Below are 19,201 nucleotides of genomic sequence, written 5' to 3' on the forward strand. Positions count from 1 at the left end.
TAGAGAAGAGGAAAAAGAGAATTTTAGGAGGAAAAGACAGCTAGTGAAACTGCACAGATTCAGAAGATGTAATAATATATATGAGAATCAGTAATAAAGTTAGTGATGCTAGATTGTAGAATATAGGGAGAGGAACAAAGTATAGGAGTACTGCAAAGATAGGAAGGAAGGGTTTGCAAAGGTTTAAAAGTTGAATGGGATTTTCATTTTAGTTGCCTGAAGGTAATGGATAGTACTGGAGTTTGAGTATTGGGATGGTACAGTCTGACCTATGATTTTAGGAAGACCACTTCTGCAGCTTTTTAAGGGATGGTCTAAAGTAAAGAAAGATTAGACAGGAAAGCTAACCACAAGGCTACTGGAGTAGGCAAGGCATAAGGTTATAAGCTTTTGCACCAGGATATACTGGATGAGTAGCAAGAAGAGGACATATATAAAAGACATAATGAAGATAGGACTTTGCAACCTATCAGGATAAGAAATCAAGGGTAACATTGAGATTATGAGCCAAAGTGATGGGGAAGATATGATCCCCTAGGCAGTAACAAAGAATTTCAGAAAAGAGACTAATTTGAGGATAAAGGTAAGGAATTCTGTCTTAATTTTGTGGAGGTTGAGATCTTTGTAGGACATCTATTTTTGAGGTGAGCAATAGGATGTCAGTGATATGAGACTGATGTCAGAAAAGAGGTTAAAACTGGATAGATCTGAGAATTATCTGTAGTAATAACTATATCTGTATCTATATCTGTAGTAATAACTATAATAGCACTTATTTGGATGGTTTAAGGTCTGAAAAGTGCTTTATGAATATTATTTAATTTGACTTGCAAAACAATCCCCAGAGGCAGTTTTATTATTATCCTGCTTTTACAAATGAAGAAACTGGGGTAGCCAGAGGTTAAATGACTCATCCAAAGTCACCCACATAAATTTCTGAGGCTAGACTTAAACACACATATTCCTAACTCCAGGCTCAGCATTTCATCTACTGTACCATCTAGCTGTCTAGGCATCTGCATAGAGATGATCAATGAATCCCTGAGAATTGATAAGACCAATCAAATTAGTGTATGGGGGAAAATAGAAGAGGATAGGATAGAAGGGACAATTTATTATAGAAAACAAGAAGCAATAATGTCCAAATCTGAATTCTCTCTTTCTCGTCACACTGACCCCTATTCATAACTTCCCTGTTCTTTTTTAAGGTACCACCATCCCTCCAGTCACCCATTCTTGCAACAAGTTGTGATGTTCAGCTTCTCACTCTCTTAATCCTCCTACCCCCATAATCAATCTGTTAGGAAGGCCTGCAGAGTTAACCTTTGAAACATCTTTCAGATTAGGTGCCTTCTTTCCTGTGAAGAGCCACAGCCCTCCTACAGACCCTTGTCCCCTCACTCCTAGAACATTGCACTAGCTCTTTTGTGGGGTGTCCCTACCACAAATTGCTCCCTGCTCTACTCCCTCCTCTATTCTGTGGTCAAAGTGATCTTCCTCCAAGGCAGGTCTGACCATGTCACCCACCTTACTGAATGGTGTTGGTGGTCCTTCCTTCTGGAATAGCAGCAACCTGATATCACTGTGTCGGGTTCCAGTGACTCCAACTGTGGCTGAGCAGAGCAGGAAGAATTCCAAATGCTCTGCAGCAGGGCAGACCCAAAGAGCCTCTATGAGTATTTGGGGTGGACTCTCTCACTTTTGAGTATCTCAAGTTCTGAGCTAATTTAGTTTTTCTCTTTTCCTAGAGCACAGCACCTTCTCTGATGAAGGCACTCCATCCTGGGTGGTCCTGTGCCAGTGTCTCCCATGTCAAACAGTCAATTCTAAAATTCTTAAGATAGATCTTGAAAGTGTCCTTGTATCCCTTTTTCTGAACACCTTGTGAGTGAGTGGCTCCCTATTCCCTCCAGGAGCCACTCATAAAATCTTCTGTTTGGCCTTCAAAGCTCTTTATCCTTCCTGGTCCTTTTGCACCTTTCAAGTCTTCTCACACAATTCACTTCGCATAGGGCCCTGGTCTCCTTGCTGTTACTGGAACAAGACAATTTATCTCCAAACTATAGGCATTGTTCTGGCTGGCCTCCATGCCTCCATGCCTCCTCTGGGCCTTCTGGCTCCCTTAACTTTCCTCTAGTTCCAGTTAAAATTCCATCTTCTATAGGAATCTTTTCCTGTTCTTCCTTAAATCTAGCACCTACCTTCTGTAGTACTTTATATGTTGTCTCCCCTCCTCCAGCCCATACGACTATGAACTCCTAGAAAGGGAGGAATGCTTTTACCATTCTTTGTATCCCCAGAACTTAACACAGTGCCTGACACAAAGCAAGTTCTTAGTAAATGTATATTGAGTGACAGATCGTGGGCTCTAGCATGAAGGAAGAAGGAATTTTCTGGACAAGGAGGAAAACTATTTCTTTATGATATAGGAACAAAGGAAGAAATAGTAGAGAAAGGTATCTGAGTTGTATGAGATGAATAAGAAGAAATGTCTTTCATGTCATAATAAAGCAATGAAGTAGAATTTTAGTGAAAATTTTGGGTCACATACATACATTTTTGTGTATAACTGTTTAGTTCTTTAGTTTTTCTGGATACATTATCAGTCAGAAATTAGTCACAAAGAAGAAATAAAATTACATATGACTTTATACCCTTATCAATAAGCAAAGCAAGTTGGGGCAGCTAGATGATACAGTTGATAGAGCACTGGCCTGGAAATCAGGACCTGAGTTTTAATCCAGTCTCAGATATTTAACACTTGCACACTGTGTGATCCTGGACAATTCACCTAAGCCCAATTGCCTTGCCAGATATATATATATATATATATATATATATATATATATATATATATATATATCAAAGCAAGATCTTGGGGCAGGAGAAAGAAAGAATGAAAGGGAGAAAAAATTACAAACTTGAATTCTTACAAAAATGAATGTTAAAAACTATCTTTCCATGTAATTGGAAAAATAAAATATTGTTGTTTAAAAAAAATAAACATGGTTTGCTTTAGCATCCTCCCTCCCAAAAAAATTCAAAGCAAGAAAAATATGATATGAATCTTAATATTCCAGTATATATTTAAATTCCATATTTTGTTCCCTCTTCACAGAAATTTTCAGCATTCATCAAGGACAAATATGCGTTGATCCAGACGTAAAGGTCCTGTCATGTGAGGCAGGAAACAACTGGTGAAAATTCTCAGGAAATTAAAGCCCAGCCTTTGTCAAGACCATCATCTCCTGGATCCACCCTTAAAAAAATTTCTCCTAAACCTTCGGGTAGTGATTCCACTTTGAATAGCTAACATATACATAGTTACTATTATGTACCTAGTGTGGCACTCGGTACTCTACAATCATAACTTTATTATGGTTGTTATTGTCATAGGCAAGAATTGAGGGAAGCAGGGACTCAGGAGGAAAGGTGAAGGTAGGAGTCCACTTTATTGATCAATACCAAGCACTTATATACCATAGGGTTAGATAAGACAGAGTATATACCATTCATGCATCAGTTACTCATGAATTTCTTTGTTCTAGGGAATGGGACACATGGGGATCTATACCTTAAGTCTCTGGTTTATGTCAAATAGTATATGACAGAATTCTGTCATTTTTGTGACTCCAAGGGCATCCTGAAATTGCAGATGGTCAGACATCTTTGTGATAACTTTCAAACTTATCCTGTCATAATATCTGCTTATACTGGCCTTAGGAAATAGGCAAAAGTCATCTAACACTAAGGACTAAACACTAAGGCACTTTTTTTTTATTGCAAGCCTCTAATTGGTGCTTGTAAATCCAGGAGATAACAACACTTCTTATGTCTCAACTTCTCAAGAGACTGCCATCCATAGGATTATGGAAAAGCCAGTCCCATTTGTAGATTAGCAGAATTTCCACAGCCACAAGGCTTTTATACCCTTTGTCTGCAGTCTTCCCACTATACACAAATCTCAACATCTACGCCTTTCTTTTGTTGCAACTGGACTAAATATACTTCAGTGCCAGTCCAGAAAGAGCCAAAGTATGACTTTTAAGATGGTAGGAATTCTACAGGCAAGTACTAACAATATAAGTATAAAAAGTAATCATGAAATAATAAACAATGTCCACTTATCTCATAATGATAATGAGGGAAACAATTGTAATCTAGTGTCTTCCATCCATTGTGATGTATCTTGGAGATGATGAACATTTATAATCACTTGTTGTGATTTGTTTATTTATAAACAAGATGAATTCACACCCACACATCACCTTCAGCAGCTAACAGATGGCCCAATGCTATTCTGTTATCTCTAACCTTATGTGCCAGGAATCCCCATGATTCCTGTAAATTCTGAAGATCAGGCATGCTGTTCCATGCTCTAATAGCAGCAACTGATTTTTTTTGCAAGTGCCTATTGGATACTGAATTTGCTGCAAAGTATCAACAAAATTCCTGTTCCACTTAATTGTTCAAATGTAGCTTGTACTTGAGCACCTGACATCCTATTTCTTTGTGCCTGGGCTCTCCATAACTCGCTAAATTCAGATAGCCATAATAAGAATTTTCCTGGCTCTATAAACATATTTTAGCTATGCCCTTCCAATCATTAGATGTTAATATCTCATTGGCTAAACTATCCAATGTATTTTGATGTAGCGCCATATTGAGAACACGATTTTAAAAAATCTTTTATTATGTTAAAATCAAAAGGAGAATGTCATTGCCTCATCTGACCTGACAAGCCAATTTGATCTGGCTCCTCAATTAAGGGAAAACTAGCTAGAGAAATTCCAAGAGTTGATTCTCCCCTCTCTTTTGCTTTTAAAAGTGCTGCTTCTAAGCTGGAGAACTGTAAAGTTTCCCCTGCCTGCTTTTCTCCTGTTCTCTTCTGCTTTATTCCCTATTCCCTTTTCTGATTCCATATTCATAAGAGGGAGAGGAGGAGGAGGAGGAGGAGGAAAGTATTCTGTTTGAATTTGTAAAGGCGGATACAATAAAGGTGGCATGGAAAGATGTAAAAGGCTAAATAGAGAAATCCCTTTTTCCTGGAGCTGGATAGCTCTTGATTAATTTTTACTCTCTTCTGTAGCCTGGCAGCCCACACTAACACTTTTATTTTCTTAGTAATATATTGAATCCCTAAGATCCATTTTAATTATATTATACATAGGAAATGAATGGGGATAGAACAAAACCTGGTATAGGTGTGATGATATTCTCCTACCACTTTCCATTTTTCTAGATCTAAAGTTCCCTCTTTAGATAGCCAAGGAGAAATGCACTCTATGATATCTAAAAATTCTGTGATTTGAGTCTATCAATCCCTGTTTTTTTATAAGTTTTACCAAGCACTTATCATACTTCCTTCAAGAGGGAGGCTTTATAGTTAAGTTCTGCCACATTATTTGGCTAAAAACTAAAGTGACTGAATCCGTCATCACTAAATTCTGCTGCCCTGGTGCAAGGATGCCAGAGACTCCCTGACCAAACTCATATTGTTCCAAGTTAGCTTCTTGGTTCTAAGTCCCTGTTTGGGCACCATTTATTGAGTTACTTTCTGGTTGTTGGGAGAACCCCAGAGCTAGCTGGAATTCTGTCACTGACAAGAATTGAGGGAAGCAGGGACTCAGGAGGAAAGGTGAAGGTAGGAGTCCACTTTATTGATCAATACCAAGCACTTATAAACCATAGGGTTAGATAAGACAGAGTATATATCATGCATCAGTTACTCATGAATTTCTTTGTTCTAGGGAATGGGACACATGGGGATCTATACCTTAAGTCTCTGGTTTATGTCAAATAGTATATGACAGAATTCTGTCATATTTATGACTCCAAGGGCATCCTGAAACTGCAGATGGTCAGACATCCTTGTGCTAACTTTCGATATATATACCTATACTGGCCTTAGGAAATAGGCAGAGGTTATCTAACACTAAGGACTTAATACTAAGGCACTTTCTTTTATTGCAAGGCTCTAATTGATGCTTGTAAATCCAGGAGATAGCAAAAGCTTCTCATGTCTCAACTTCTCAAGAGACTGCTATCCATAGGGGTGATGGAAAAGCCAATCTGGTTTGTAGATTAGCAGAATTCCCTTTGTCCGAAGTTTCCTCAGTATCTGTGGATCTCAACACGTAACCATGTGATCCTCACAACCCAGGGAGAAAGGTAGTATTATTATCCCAATTTCACAGGTGCAGATAGAAGTAGAGGTGTAGGTAAATTCTCCAGCTCTTTACAGCTGGTGAAGCCAGATTTGAATTCCAGTCTATGACTTTGGAAGGAGTAATATGGCTCAGTGGATAAAACACTGGGCCTGAATCAGGAAGACCTGAGTTCAAATGTAGTCTCAAGACACTTATTAGCTCTGTGATTCTGAGCAAATTACCTGTGACTAAAGAAAGGCAGGAAACTTGTTTCCTTGATCATTAGAAGAAGCTTCACATAATAGTGAGGTATAAGTGAGCTGCAGGGGATGACACAGATGGGAAGGCATTGTGAGAATACATATGTATAATGTAGAAGAGTGAACAAGGCTTAAGGATCAGAAGCTTGTGTTTGTGATCCAGCTCTGATACTCATTAGCTATGCAGTATTACCAAAGCTACTAATTCTTACGAGTCTTGCTTACCTGATCTGTAAAATTATATTTACATTAGTATTGTTATGGCAAAAAATACTACAGAATCCTGAAAGTCCTTTCATTTTTAACATACTCTCTTAGACTCTCTCCTTTCTTAATGAAGCCACTAAAAGGGTCAGATATTGCACATATGTGCTGATTGGTTTTGCCAAAATCTTTTTTAAAATTTAATAATAATGTAGATCATAGGATTAAGACTTTGAAAGGACCCTAAAGGCTATCTAATTCAATCTTTTACTTTCTTTTTAAAAAGATCTTTACTTTTTAATCATTCATTTATTCATTCTGTTATTTGTGCATTCATTCATCTGTTCATTTTTTTTTAATTTAATATTGGATCTCCCTATCTCTCTTGACTTGGAAGTGTAGTATGTACTTTGTGCTGCTTTGACAATCATCTTATGAAATTATGAAATGGAGATAAGCATGTCTGGTTCCTTGGGGACTCACCATGATAGTCAACAACTAGAAGCATCATATGGACAGCAATGACATTTTAATTAGCCATAGTGGGTATGGAGGCAAACAATATAGTAGAGATAAGCAGACAGCAGAGGAACAGAAGATGGGATGGTAAAGGAAGGCAGTGAGAAGAAGAAACTGGAGAGGGGATGAGTAACTTAACCATAATTTGGAGTTGAGAACACTAAAGCAGCATGCATCCTTAAAAGATCGAAGAATGCTGTGGGTTCAGAGGAGACGAGGTGGGGAAACAAACTCTTAACCTGTGCTACATTGGAATTAGCTTATATCATAATCATATCATTTCAGAATTGCCAGTAAAACTTTAAAGGTAACAAGTCTTTTTCTCTCTGAGAAGGAGGGGGGGGATGTGTGGAAGCTCTAAAAGAAGTCCTTTAAAAAAGACTAAAGAGGAAAATATTTGTTTCATGTTGCCTTGTTATAAAGATCATTATAATATTGTAAATAGTCACATAAAATTCATTATTTTGACATAACCAACTTTTTAGGGTGGTTGTTTTATGTAAAAATATCAATATGAAAATACAGAATAAAAGTTTTTAACTTGAGTTTCATGGGTAAATTTCAGGGGGTTAATGAACTGGAATAGGAAAAGAATTATATCTTTTTTTTTTTTCAATGTAGTTGTTTTCCTTTCTATATTATTTATGTATTGAATGCTATTAATATAAAAAGGGATTCAGGCCTTCCCCAGACTGCCTACAAGATCCATGGCACAAAAAAAGGTTAAAGACCCCTGCCACAGAAGAGTTTTTTGTTTGGCAAAAGTACCTTCTACAAAATTATCAATATTAGCCAATACTTACAAAAACAACTTTATTCAAATAGCACTTATGCATTTCATTTCTTTTCAGAAGATGTATTAAAGAATGAAAAGGAACTTCAGAAAAAGTCACTTGTAAAAAGACAAGATCATACTACAAGGAAGAATACAAATTTGACCTCCAAGTTAAGCAATATGAGAAGAATCACTGCTCAGTCAAATACATCTATTTCATCTTTGTTTCAACATAGGGGAACTGACATGAGATGTTTTTTTTATAAGTCATCTTCCTTAGATTCTGCTCAACCAGGAGAAACTAAAAATACGGAGACTTCAGAGTATAAGGGTAATTTTTAGATTTTAAAACTAGTTTTCATGTAAATCAACAATTAGCTCTGCAAAAACCAACAAATAAACCTTACAGCTCAAACATTTATTGAGCTTATATTCCCGGCACTATTCTAAGTGCTAGGAGTAAAATGAAAGGCAAAAAACCATTGTCCCTACTAACAGTCTGATCAGAACACATAGGAACCATATATAGATCTAGTTTCTTTTTTCAAGACAACTTTTGCAAGTCTAGAAATAAAGCTTCCTTCCCCTAAAGATCTACTTTTAAAAATTCAATGATTTCTATAACTTTAGGAGTAAAGGTGAGTTTCCTTTGTCTTTTAACATACTTTGATGTATAGCTGAGATTACTTTGTATTTAATCAACTAACCAGCTACTAGTAGAAATTGTAGATCATTCAGTCCCCACTCCCACTACAGTAAAACAAATGGTATTCAAATAGTTTTTGGCAGATTGAAGAGATTTCAATGGGGAAAGTCTGCTTTATATTTAGGAAGTAGAATTCATTAGGTTTTTCATCAACTTATAGATATGAGATGATAAGCATTACTTAAATGACTGTGGAGATTGTGGAGCTTTTTTAGTTATTAGTTTATTATTCATTATTTATTGTTTATTTATTATTATTTTTCTGTTTTTCTTTTCTGGATATTAAGGAAAGTATAGAAAACTGATATTTTAGAATAAGAATTCTTAACTCTTCTTTATTTCTTATGTCACAGACTCCTTTGACAGTCTAGTACCTACTATGGAAAAAAAATAATACATAAAAGGAAATATATGGCCTTCTAAAAGTACACCTATCAAGAGATTTTTTAAGAGCAAGTCCACACATTCCAGGTTAAGAATCATATTTCTAACAAAATATAAGCAGTTTTCCTCTGCAACCATGGACCATATACTATGATCTTTATTTTACAGTCCCTTCAGTGTAGAGATTATATAAAAGTTAGAATGCATATGAATATATAATACATGTAATAGATATTTATGTATTACACTATATGAAATATATTGTTAAATTATCTATAGAAGTTAGTATAGTCCATATATTCATATATAATTTATATATATATACATATATATGTATATATATATATACACACTAATACAGCAACAATATGAGATCACTATAGAATTCAACATTCTTTTAGATATGTGAGGTAGAATTTAAGCTAGGACCTGAAAGAAGCTAGGAGGCAAAGATGAGATTTTTAACAAGAAAAGATTAGTGAAACTGCACAGTCAGAAGATGTAATATATATGAGTATTAGCAAAAAGGTCAAGGGTGCTAGACTGTAGAATAAAGGGAAGGGAACAAAGTAAGGAAGGACTGCAAAAGTGCAAAAATAGGAAGGAATGATTTGTGAAGATGTAAAGATTAAATGGAATTTTCATTTTAGTTACTTGAAGGTAAGTAATACCTACTAGAGTTTATTAATTATAGAGATGATAAAGTCAGAACTATGCTTTAGGAATATTACTTTTACAGCTGTCTGGAGGATGACCTAGAATAAAGAGAGATGAGGCTATTGCAGTGGGCAAGGCATGAAGTTATAATCAATTGCACCAGAATGGGCTATGTAGGTAGCAAGAAGAGGGCATATATAAAAGATGTAGTGAAGATAGGACTTTGCAACCTATCAGGATAAGGAATCAATGGTAACATTGAGGTTATGAGCCAACTTGACTGGGAAGATATGATTCCCCTGGGCAGTAACAAAGAATTTCAGAAAAAAATGACTTATTTGAGGATAAAGATAAGGAATTCTGCTTTAGGTTTATGGAGTTTGAGATCTTTATAGGACATCCATTTTGACGTGAACAATAAGATGCCAGTGATGTGAGACTGATGTCAGAAAACGTTAAAGCTGGATAGATCTGAGAATTATCTGTAAATATAATAACTATAATAGCACTTATTTGACTGGCTGGTTTAAGGTCTAAAAAGTGCTTTATGAATATTATTTAATTTGACTTGCAAAACAATCCTAGGAGACAGTTCTGTTATTATCCTGCTTTTACAAATGAAGAAACTGAGGTAGCCAGAGGTTAAATGACTCATCCAGAATTACCCACATACATTTCTGAGGCTAGACTTAAATACACATATCCCTCACTCCAGGCTCAGCATTTCATCTACTGTACCACTTATCTGTCTAGGCAGCTGCATAGAGATGATCAGTGAATCCCTGAAAATTGATAAGACATCAATCAAATTAGTTTATGGGGGAAAACAGAAGAGAATAGAACAAAAGGGACAATTAAGTATCAAAACCAGGAAGCATAATGTCCAAGCCTGAACTCTTTCTCATCACACTGACCCTTCTTCACAACTTCCCTGTTGCTTTTTAAGGAACCACCATCCCTCCAATCACCCATTCTTGCAACCAAGTTGTGATGTTCAGCTTCTCACTTACTTAATCCTCCTACCCCCCATACCCAATCTGTTAGGAAGGCCTGCAGAGTTCTTTTTTTTTTTTTTTTTTTTTTTCCAGGTTCTTTTGGCAAAGCATTTTTTAAAATAGTTTTAATTTACCAGATATATGTATGAGTAATTTTACAGCATTGACAATTGCCAAACTTTTTGTTCTAATTTTCCCCTCCTTCCCCCTCCCCCAGATGGCAGGTTGACCAATACATGTTAAATATGTTAAAGTATAAATTAAATACAATATATATATATACATGTCCAAACAGTTGTTTTGCTGTACAAAAAGAATCGGACTTTGAAATAGTGTACAATTAGCCTGTGAAATGAAATCCAAAATGCAGGCGGACAAAAATAGAGGGGTTGGGAATTCTATGTAGTAGTTCATCTCCCAGAGTTCCTTTGCTGGGTATAGCTGGTTCAGTTCATTACCCTGCAGAGTTCTTTAGAGAAATTGAAAGTGTCCTTGTATCCCTTTTTCTGAACACCTTGTAAGTGAGTGGCTCCCTATTACCTCCAGGAGCAAATATAAAATCTTCTGTTTGGCCTTCAAAACTCTTTATCCTTCCTGGTCCTTTTGCACCTTTCAAGTCTTCTCACACAATTCACTTCACACAGGGCCTTGGTTTCCTTGCTGTTACTGGAACAAGACAATTTATTTCCAAACTATAGGCATTGTTCTGGCTGATCTCCAGGCCACTATGCCTCCCATAGTGCCTCTTGGCTCCCTTAACTTCCCTCTAGTTCCAGCTAAAATTCCACTTTCTACAGGAATCCTTTCCTGTTCTTCCTTAAATCTACCACCTACCTTCTGTAGTACTATGTTGTTGTCTCACCTCCTCCAGCCCATATGATCTCCTAGAAAGGAACGATTAATCGCTTTTACCATTCTTTGTATCCCCAGAACTTAACACAATACCTGATGCAAAGCAAGTTCTTAATATATGTATATTGAGTGATAGATTGTGGGCTCCAGGATGAAGGTAGAAGGATTTGCCTGGATAAGGGAGAAAAACCAATTTTTTATGTGATAGGAATAAAGGAAGAAATAATGGGGAAAGATATTTGAGTTGTATGAGATAAGAGGAAAAGGGAGTATCTGACAAAATCCTCTATACCATGATGAAGCAATGAAGTAGAATTTTAGTGAAAGTTTGGGTCACATATATACATGTTTGTAATAGCTGCTTAGTTCCTTTGGTTTTTTTTGGGGGGGTTCTGGATATGTAACTTATCTTCCAGGAATTAGTCACAAAGGAAGAAATAAAATTACATATGATTTTGTACCCTTATCAGTAAGCAAAGCAAGTCGGAACAACTACATGTTACAGTGGATAGAGCATTGACCCATAAGTCAGGGTCCGAATTCAAATCCAGTCTCAGACTTTTAACACTTGCTAGCTTTGTAATCCTGGGCAAGTCACTTAACCCCCATTGCCTTGATCTATATTTATATATTTCAAAACAAAAATTTCAAAACTTGAGAAGTGGGAGGTAAGAGAGGAAGGGAGAAATTAGAAACTCACATTCTTACAAAAATGAATGTTGAAAACTATCTTTCCATATAATTGGATAAATAAAATATTGTGAAAAAATAACCATGGTTTGTTTTAGCTTCCCTCCTTCCCCCCCAAAAGCAAGAAAGATATGACATAAATCTCATATTCCAGCAATTTTTAAATTTCATGTTTTGTTCCCTCTTCACAGAAATTATGAGCATTCATCAAGGGCAAATATTTGTTGACCCAGAGGTAAAGGTCCTGTCACCTGGGGCCAAAACAGCTCGTGAAAATTCTCAGAAAATTAGTCACAAGTCTTTCTCAAGAGCATCAACTCCTGGATCTACCCGTAAACAAATTTCTTCTAGACCTTCTAGTAGAGAGTCCATTCGGAAGTCAAGCACTAAGTCTGATGTATACCAAAAAAAAGTCATTCGGACAAGGAAAAAAACGCAGCCTGGGATGCCACTGAAATCTAACATCTCAAAAGGATCCTTATTTCTGAGTAACCGACTATCTAAGCGAGGATCTCTATTCATGGCTCTCTCATATCTTTTGGCAATGGGTTTATACAATCTAGGCAATTAAAAGGAAAACAGAAAGCAAATAGAAAAGAAACAGAAACCTGCACAAAATTAAAATTTCATCAAATAAAAAACCATTAAACTCAAATAATATTTTCTTTTGATATTAGTAATATATGAGACACCAACAATGTTAAATAAGTTCTGTCCTTTTGAAGTATATTACTCTGTTAATACCCTATACAAATCGGAATTCCTTTGTCACATCATTTCTAGATGCTACAGTAAGATGTAAGGGAACTGTCTCCAACAGTTAAGTGAGCTCTTATTTTATGTATATTTCATTGAGTTTGATTAACAATTATGTTCAAAAGATAAAATTCCCTCAAAAAATAATCAAATGTAAGTGAATAAGTCAGAGAGGACTCCTTAGATTATGAAGACTACATATCTATGTTCTATTTCTGGCAGATTTTCCCAGAGTAATTTAACTCAGGAAATGATACCCTTGAGAGAATGGTATTATGGTTTGGTAGATAAAAGATCAGTATGGAATCCAGGAAGGCCTGAGTGGAGCTCATGTTTCTGACACCTAATAGTAATATGATTCATGAACAAGTCACTTAACTGTCTAGGATTTTATATATATATATATATATATTTTAAACTACAAATTACAATGAGTTGTCAATCTGAATTGGTGGAAGGAATTTCCACATTGGGATTTCTTTTTTTTTAAAAATCACAAGTCCAAACTGAATCATAGAAAAGCCATGTTGGAGTTTTTTTTATTTATTTTTTATTTTTTTGTAGCATTCTCCTCCCCATTTGACTATTTACATCATATGGATTTTATTACAAGATTTCTTTTCCTGAAAATGTTCCTTACTGTTCTTTTAGTATAGTTAAATATTAGGACTAATGCCTCCTGGTATTCATAAATTTTGTACTATTAAGGCAGAAGAGGAGGAGATGGCATCCAGAGGTCTTTGAGCAATCAAAAGGGTCCTCCTGCTATTTTTCCATCCCATAGTTATCTAATGAAATCTTTATTAAGTTCTGATAATGCCCAGAGCCTTGCTTAACTTCTTGGCTATCTTCCCTGCCCTTCTCATTCTTTTCATCTTCTTCCCTGTCATTTTAAGATAATCAAGCCAACTTGAACTTTTAAAATTCTATCCTTTCTCCCATCCCTACCTGGTAGTAGAAAAAAGACTAAGTCCTAAAATTTATGAACAAATAAGGTACCTTCAAAGATTTTTTAATACATGTGATCAAAGCTTAGAAATTGTAAGTGAATTAATAAAATGGCATAGTGGATAGAGCACAAAGTTGGGTATCAGGAAGAAGTTCAAATCCAACTTCAGATACTTATAAGCTATGTGACCCTGGGCAAGTCACTTGGCCATGTGTGCCTCAGTTTCCTTATCTGTCTCAGTTTTCTTATCTGCATAATGACATGGAGAAAGAAATGGCATAGTATCCCTGCCAAGAAAATTCTAAATGGGGTCATAATCAGATACAACTGAACTTTAAGTTAAATAGTTATATAATAAATCTTTAAATTATTTTCTTGACTTTGAAAAGAAAAACAATAAAATAAGCTGACTGACACCAGAGATTTATTATTTTCAAAACAGAATCCCTGGGATTAGTATACGTGGAAAGTACCTGAGTTCAGATCCCAACTATATTATTAACTTCTTGTATGACTATGGGCAATCATTTTACCAATGGCCACTTCCAAATAAGAAAGTTAGATAAAGGTCATCTATAAAGTACCTTCCAGTTCTAAATCTATGAGCTTACAAAACTAATTTCTCATATGTTTATTATCTATAGATATAGGACTGGAATGCTTTTGATAATGATAAACTCCAGGACATATAAGATCTTAACATATAATTAAAATTCTATGTGCAATAGGGTTTCCATGGATCAGTACATCAATACAAAGATTTTTTAAGTGTGGGAACAAATATTCAGTTTCATCATGAAAGAACTAGAAAGTTCAGTTGATAACAGCATTTTATTCTTTAAGCATTCTGATTAATCATAATTCTAAAACTGGTTTAAGGAGAAAGTAATGAATTTAAGTCCAAATCATGATTCTGTTTGGAAAATCACTCAATTCTCCCTTTAAACTATATTTTAAGTGAAATGCACAAGAGAAGAAACCATAGTCTATTGATGCAGGTCAGTACCTTCTTTGTAACTTATAATCACCTAGAACACTCAAAGTCTCATAGTAGTTGTCAGAAAAGCGACATGATCCCAAACTTCCTGATTTAAAAACCTCATGTCCTACACCATTCTGACTCACTTTCTCATTTACACCTCCTCTATAAAATAGAGACCATTATATTTGTAGTCTCTCCTTCAAAGGGACAATTTGAGGAAAGTGTTTTTATAAATCTCTAAGTAAAATAGCAACAAAAATAAGATCAAAGATCATTATCCCTAGCTGGACTGACTTTGAGGAAAATGCAAATTTTAGGGCAAGGTAAGAAAGGGAGCACAGATCTAAAATCAGTTTAAAAAACAGGCAATGTTTAGCCAGCAGAGGAGAATGTTTAGAGGAAGTTGTCATAATCTCTGGTCAAATAAGTGTAGAAAAGGGTTTCTTTAAAATTAGCTAACAAAAAAGATGATTTATACACCAGTCTTTGTAAAGTGCATAAGTTTTTTTTTTTTAATAATTCCACTGAAAGCATAAGACTGTCAACTCTTAGAAATTTAATGTGGAGACAGCTGGGAATAATTTGTGCAATTCTGCTGGAATAGGGAGGGAGGTCGTATGGCACCTTCAAACCTGTAAAAGATTGCTCTTAGTCAATAAGCAAAAAGGAACTATCTTAAAAAGTATAGACCAAGGAATTAAAATTTAATTCTTGGTAAAATTCCAGGACATATTGATAAATAACGAATTATGGTCTTCTAGACTAGGAATTAGTGATCACAGAGAGCCAGTATGCATTCCTCAAGAGCAGGGTTGGCTTAATTTTTACTTGGTGGAACAGAGGGAATGGGGTCGACATTATTTACCTAGATCTTAGCAAGAAGATCTAGCAAACACTGAACTTCATCATTTTTACTCTCTCTCTATATATATTTCCGCCCCCCCCCCCCCCCAGGCAATTGGGTTAAATGACTTGCCCAGGGTCACACTTGCCCAGAGATCAAATTTGAACTTAGGTCCTCCTGACTTCAGGGCTGGTGCTCTATCCACTGCACCACCTAGATGTCCTCATTCTTACTATCTTGTGGACAACTTGAAGATACACAATGGACAATAAGTAGATTATAAACTGATAGTATTATGAGGCCCAAAGCCCTTAACAGCAAGTCATTTTAGAAAGCTAAGATCTTGATGAGGATCCTTAAGCATCTATCTTGATTTGGTTTCTTCTTCTGTACTTTTTTACAAATAACTTAAACAAATGCATAGATATCTTATTTATCAATTTTATGTGACATAATCATGCCATAATAATCAATAGTACTTCTTTATAAAAACTACCACTATCTTTTCATTTACCCAGTTTCATAACCTCATAGTCATGCTCAACAGCTCATCCTCTTTCACCCTAAATATTCATTCAGCTGTCAATTCTTGTTGGCATTTTTCATATCTGTCCCCTTTACTCACATAGCTATGACCCCATGGCTCTTATTTTAGTTTAGGTCCTAATCACCTCTTGTTTGTTATTTATTTTGTTGCTCAATTGCTTTTCCACTTATGTCTTCATTTGGGGTTGTCTTGGCAAAAAAACTTTTATTTTTCCAGTTCATTTTAAAGATGAGGAAGTGAAGTAAACAGAGTTAAGTATCTTGCTCAGGGTTACATGGCTAATAAGTGTCTGAAACTGGATCTTTGAACTCATCTTCCTAACTCCAGGCTTGGTGCTGTATCAACTATTTTTTTCCATCCCTGTGCCTCTTCATAAACTGTCCCTTAGATCTGGAGTAAATCACTTTTTCACCTATAACTCTTAGAAAAGATCAGGTCTAAGGCCATCTCCTATGTAAAGCCTTCCCTAATTGTTCTGGCTGCTAATGCCTCCCCCTTTTACTGTAAAATTACCTTATACTCTGGGCATATTTTGTGCCTGCTTATATACATACAGAATTTTCCCAACTTTTTCTTTGTATATCTCTCTCACTCAATAGTCCTCCTGACTCTAGGCCTGACACTCTATTTACACACTACTTGGCACATAGTAGGTCTTTGGTATATGCTTATTGATTGATTAATGTACCATAGATACAAGGACTTTCTGAGATAAACTGAAAATAAGATGACAGATTGAATATGGGCAGTAAAGAACTCAGGGGAGTCCAAGATCACTCCAAGTTTTCAATTCTAGATAATAGAATAAATTTGCATTTGAAAAAGATTGAGTTTGGAATGGAGGGGAAATTATGATTTTATATATACTGAGTTCTAGTCTATAGCTGTATATTCTGATAGAAATGTCTGGTAAGAAGTTGGAAGCATGGGTTTGGAAGTCAAGATTTAAGCTATTAATATGGAAATATTCAGCACAGAAGTGATGGTTTAAACTGCTTGATTTTTATGAACTCTGGGAAGGAGTGAATTCAGACAAAAGAGTTTAAAAATACAAGGGAGGGAACTGATAGGGAGTCTGGCCGGATACAAGACCTATAGAAAGACACTTGTAAATTATAATGGCCCATCAATGAATTTGAAGTAGTAAAACAGTACCCTTCTGAAAAACATGACAAAACAACCTAAATACCCTAATATAATTCTACATGATATGAATTGAATTATGCATAAATATATCATCATATACAAATGAAAATATATGTACATATATACACATACATAAACATATGCAGAAATTGATACATAGGTATAGGTTGGAAAGTATTAATATGCTTTTCTGTATGAAACACATATGTAAATATAATTATGTGTATGTATATATGTATATATACATTATTATCATTAAAATAATCCCTAAAGGATCATGATCCTTCTTTTTTCCATAATGAATATTTGATGGTATTTTAGATAGAGTGCCTTCTGCTATTATTGCTTTGGACCATCTGTATGCCATTAGAGACTGATTGCTAATATTTACATAGCAATTTTAAAGAGGCATTATATCCATTATCTCATTTGGTCTTCATAATAGCTTTGTTAGTTGGTTAGTTGGTGGGTCAAAAAGGACCAAAATGACATCACTATATTGGAGGTTAAGATATAGTATGTTCCACTTTGGCTAATCAGGCACTATCACAGCTGGTGCACAAATATTTGAAGTGAAGATGTCTCTAAATTTGGGTATCTTGTCTTTCTTTTGAGTTACTGCAATCCTGCCTTGCTCATGGAGCAAAATGACTTTTTTGACAGAGGAATATCATCCTGGATGGTCCTTTACCAGTGTGTCCTATGTCACACAATCAATTCCAAAGTTCTTCAGAGAAAAAAAAAGAGAGAGAAAAATGACTTTATATAGCAGAGATTATTTGACTAGTGACATCCAGCTAGCAAGTGACATAGGCAGGATGTGAACCCAGAACCTCTGACTCCAAACTCATTGCTCTTCCCATTCTCATGAAATGAGATAAATTCCCCAAGAAATAGATGACCAATAGATTTAAATAAGCATTTATTGAGCATTGACTATGTGCAGAGGTTTGTGCTAAAGTACAAGGGTTAGTGACTTGGTCTCAGGCAATATGACAGAAAGGCTCATCCATCAGAGTGGGAGTGGGAGTGGTAGTTAGCCCCAGAGGCAGCTTCAAATTTCCAGAAAGATAATTAGGCCATGAGCAGAATAGTATTTTATAAATGCAGGAGAAATATGTTTCCCCTCTTCCCTACTATCCTCCCTTTTACACAAGTCTATCATGTAATAGTACAGTGCCTAAGACAAACAGATATCAACTTTTAGTAGCAATAGCCAATAGCACCTAAAAGATAGGCGCTTGGCCCACAAATGCAGATCTTGTTTACCAAGTAAGGATGTTTGTTCTTGGCCAAACGGAGGCTCCAAAATCTCACTAAATTTGCAATTTTTACTTGAAGATGAAAATGATGGAAGTTCACATAGTCTCAAAACTACTATTATATGACATATCTTAAATCTTCCAGCAATGTAGCTGGAAGCTGGGCATGATATTAAGTTAAATACATAGGCATAGACATATACTTAAATTTACATATTCCTTTTGCTTTATAAATACAGAGATATAAATGCAAAAATAGAGAGAGGTAGACATAAAATGACCTCTGTTTGATATTGGTCCTAAAACATTATTTTAAATGAATTTCTGTTTACTTTTTATCATCCTAACCTCATAGTACCAAACAAATCTCAAGGTAAATTTGTGTAGCAGGACCTTAAAGATAGACAGTTCTATTACTCAATACTTTTCCTCAAGGGTTCACTTTTTAAATTAATTTTGTTGAATGAAAATATTTATAAGCACTTATTATGTGCCAAGTACTATGCTGAGGCTAAGAGAAACAA

The 19,201-nt window shown here is 35.5% G+C and overlaps 1 protein-coding gene across 11 annotated transcripts in view; it reads left to right on the forward strand.

Moving 5' to 3' along the window:
* Positions 1-19,201, forward strand: part of PDE1A (phosphodiesterase 1A) — a 461,201-nt gene that overhangs the window by 433,727 nt on the left and 8,273 nt on the right. For 3 of the 11 annotated variants that reach the window (XM_074302943.1, XM_074302944.1, XM_074302945.1), the window contains one exon: positions 12,383-12,846. The exons of 2 other annotated variants lie outside the window; for them this stretch is intronic. In XM_074302943.1, the coding sequence (XP_074159044.1) occupies positions 12,383-12,762 (380 nt within the window). In that variant the 3' untranslated portion in view covers positions 12,763-12,846. Of the gene's footprint in view, positions 1-3,118; positions 3,288-7,983; positions 8,239-8,966; positions 9,085-12,382; positions 12,847-19,201 lie in introns of those variants that run through there. 6 more of the 11 variants (XR_012488251.1, XR_012488253.1, XR_012488249.1 and 3 more) reach the window with 4 other exon arrangements.

This window comes from Sminthopsis crassicaudata, chromosome 3 (genome assembly GCF_048593235.1).
Source record: "Sminthopsis crassicaudata isolate SCR6 chromosome 3, ASM4859323v1, whole genome shotgun sequence".
Taxonomy (NCBI): domain Eukaryota; kingdom Metazoa; phylum Chordata; class Mammalia; order Dasyuromorphia; family Dasyuridae; genus Sminthopsis; species Sminthopsis crassicaudata.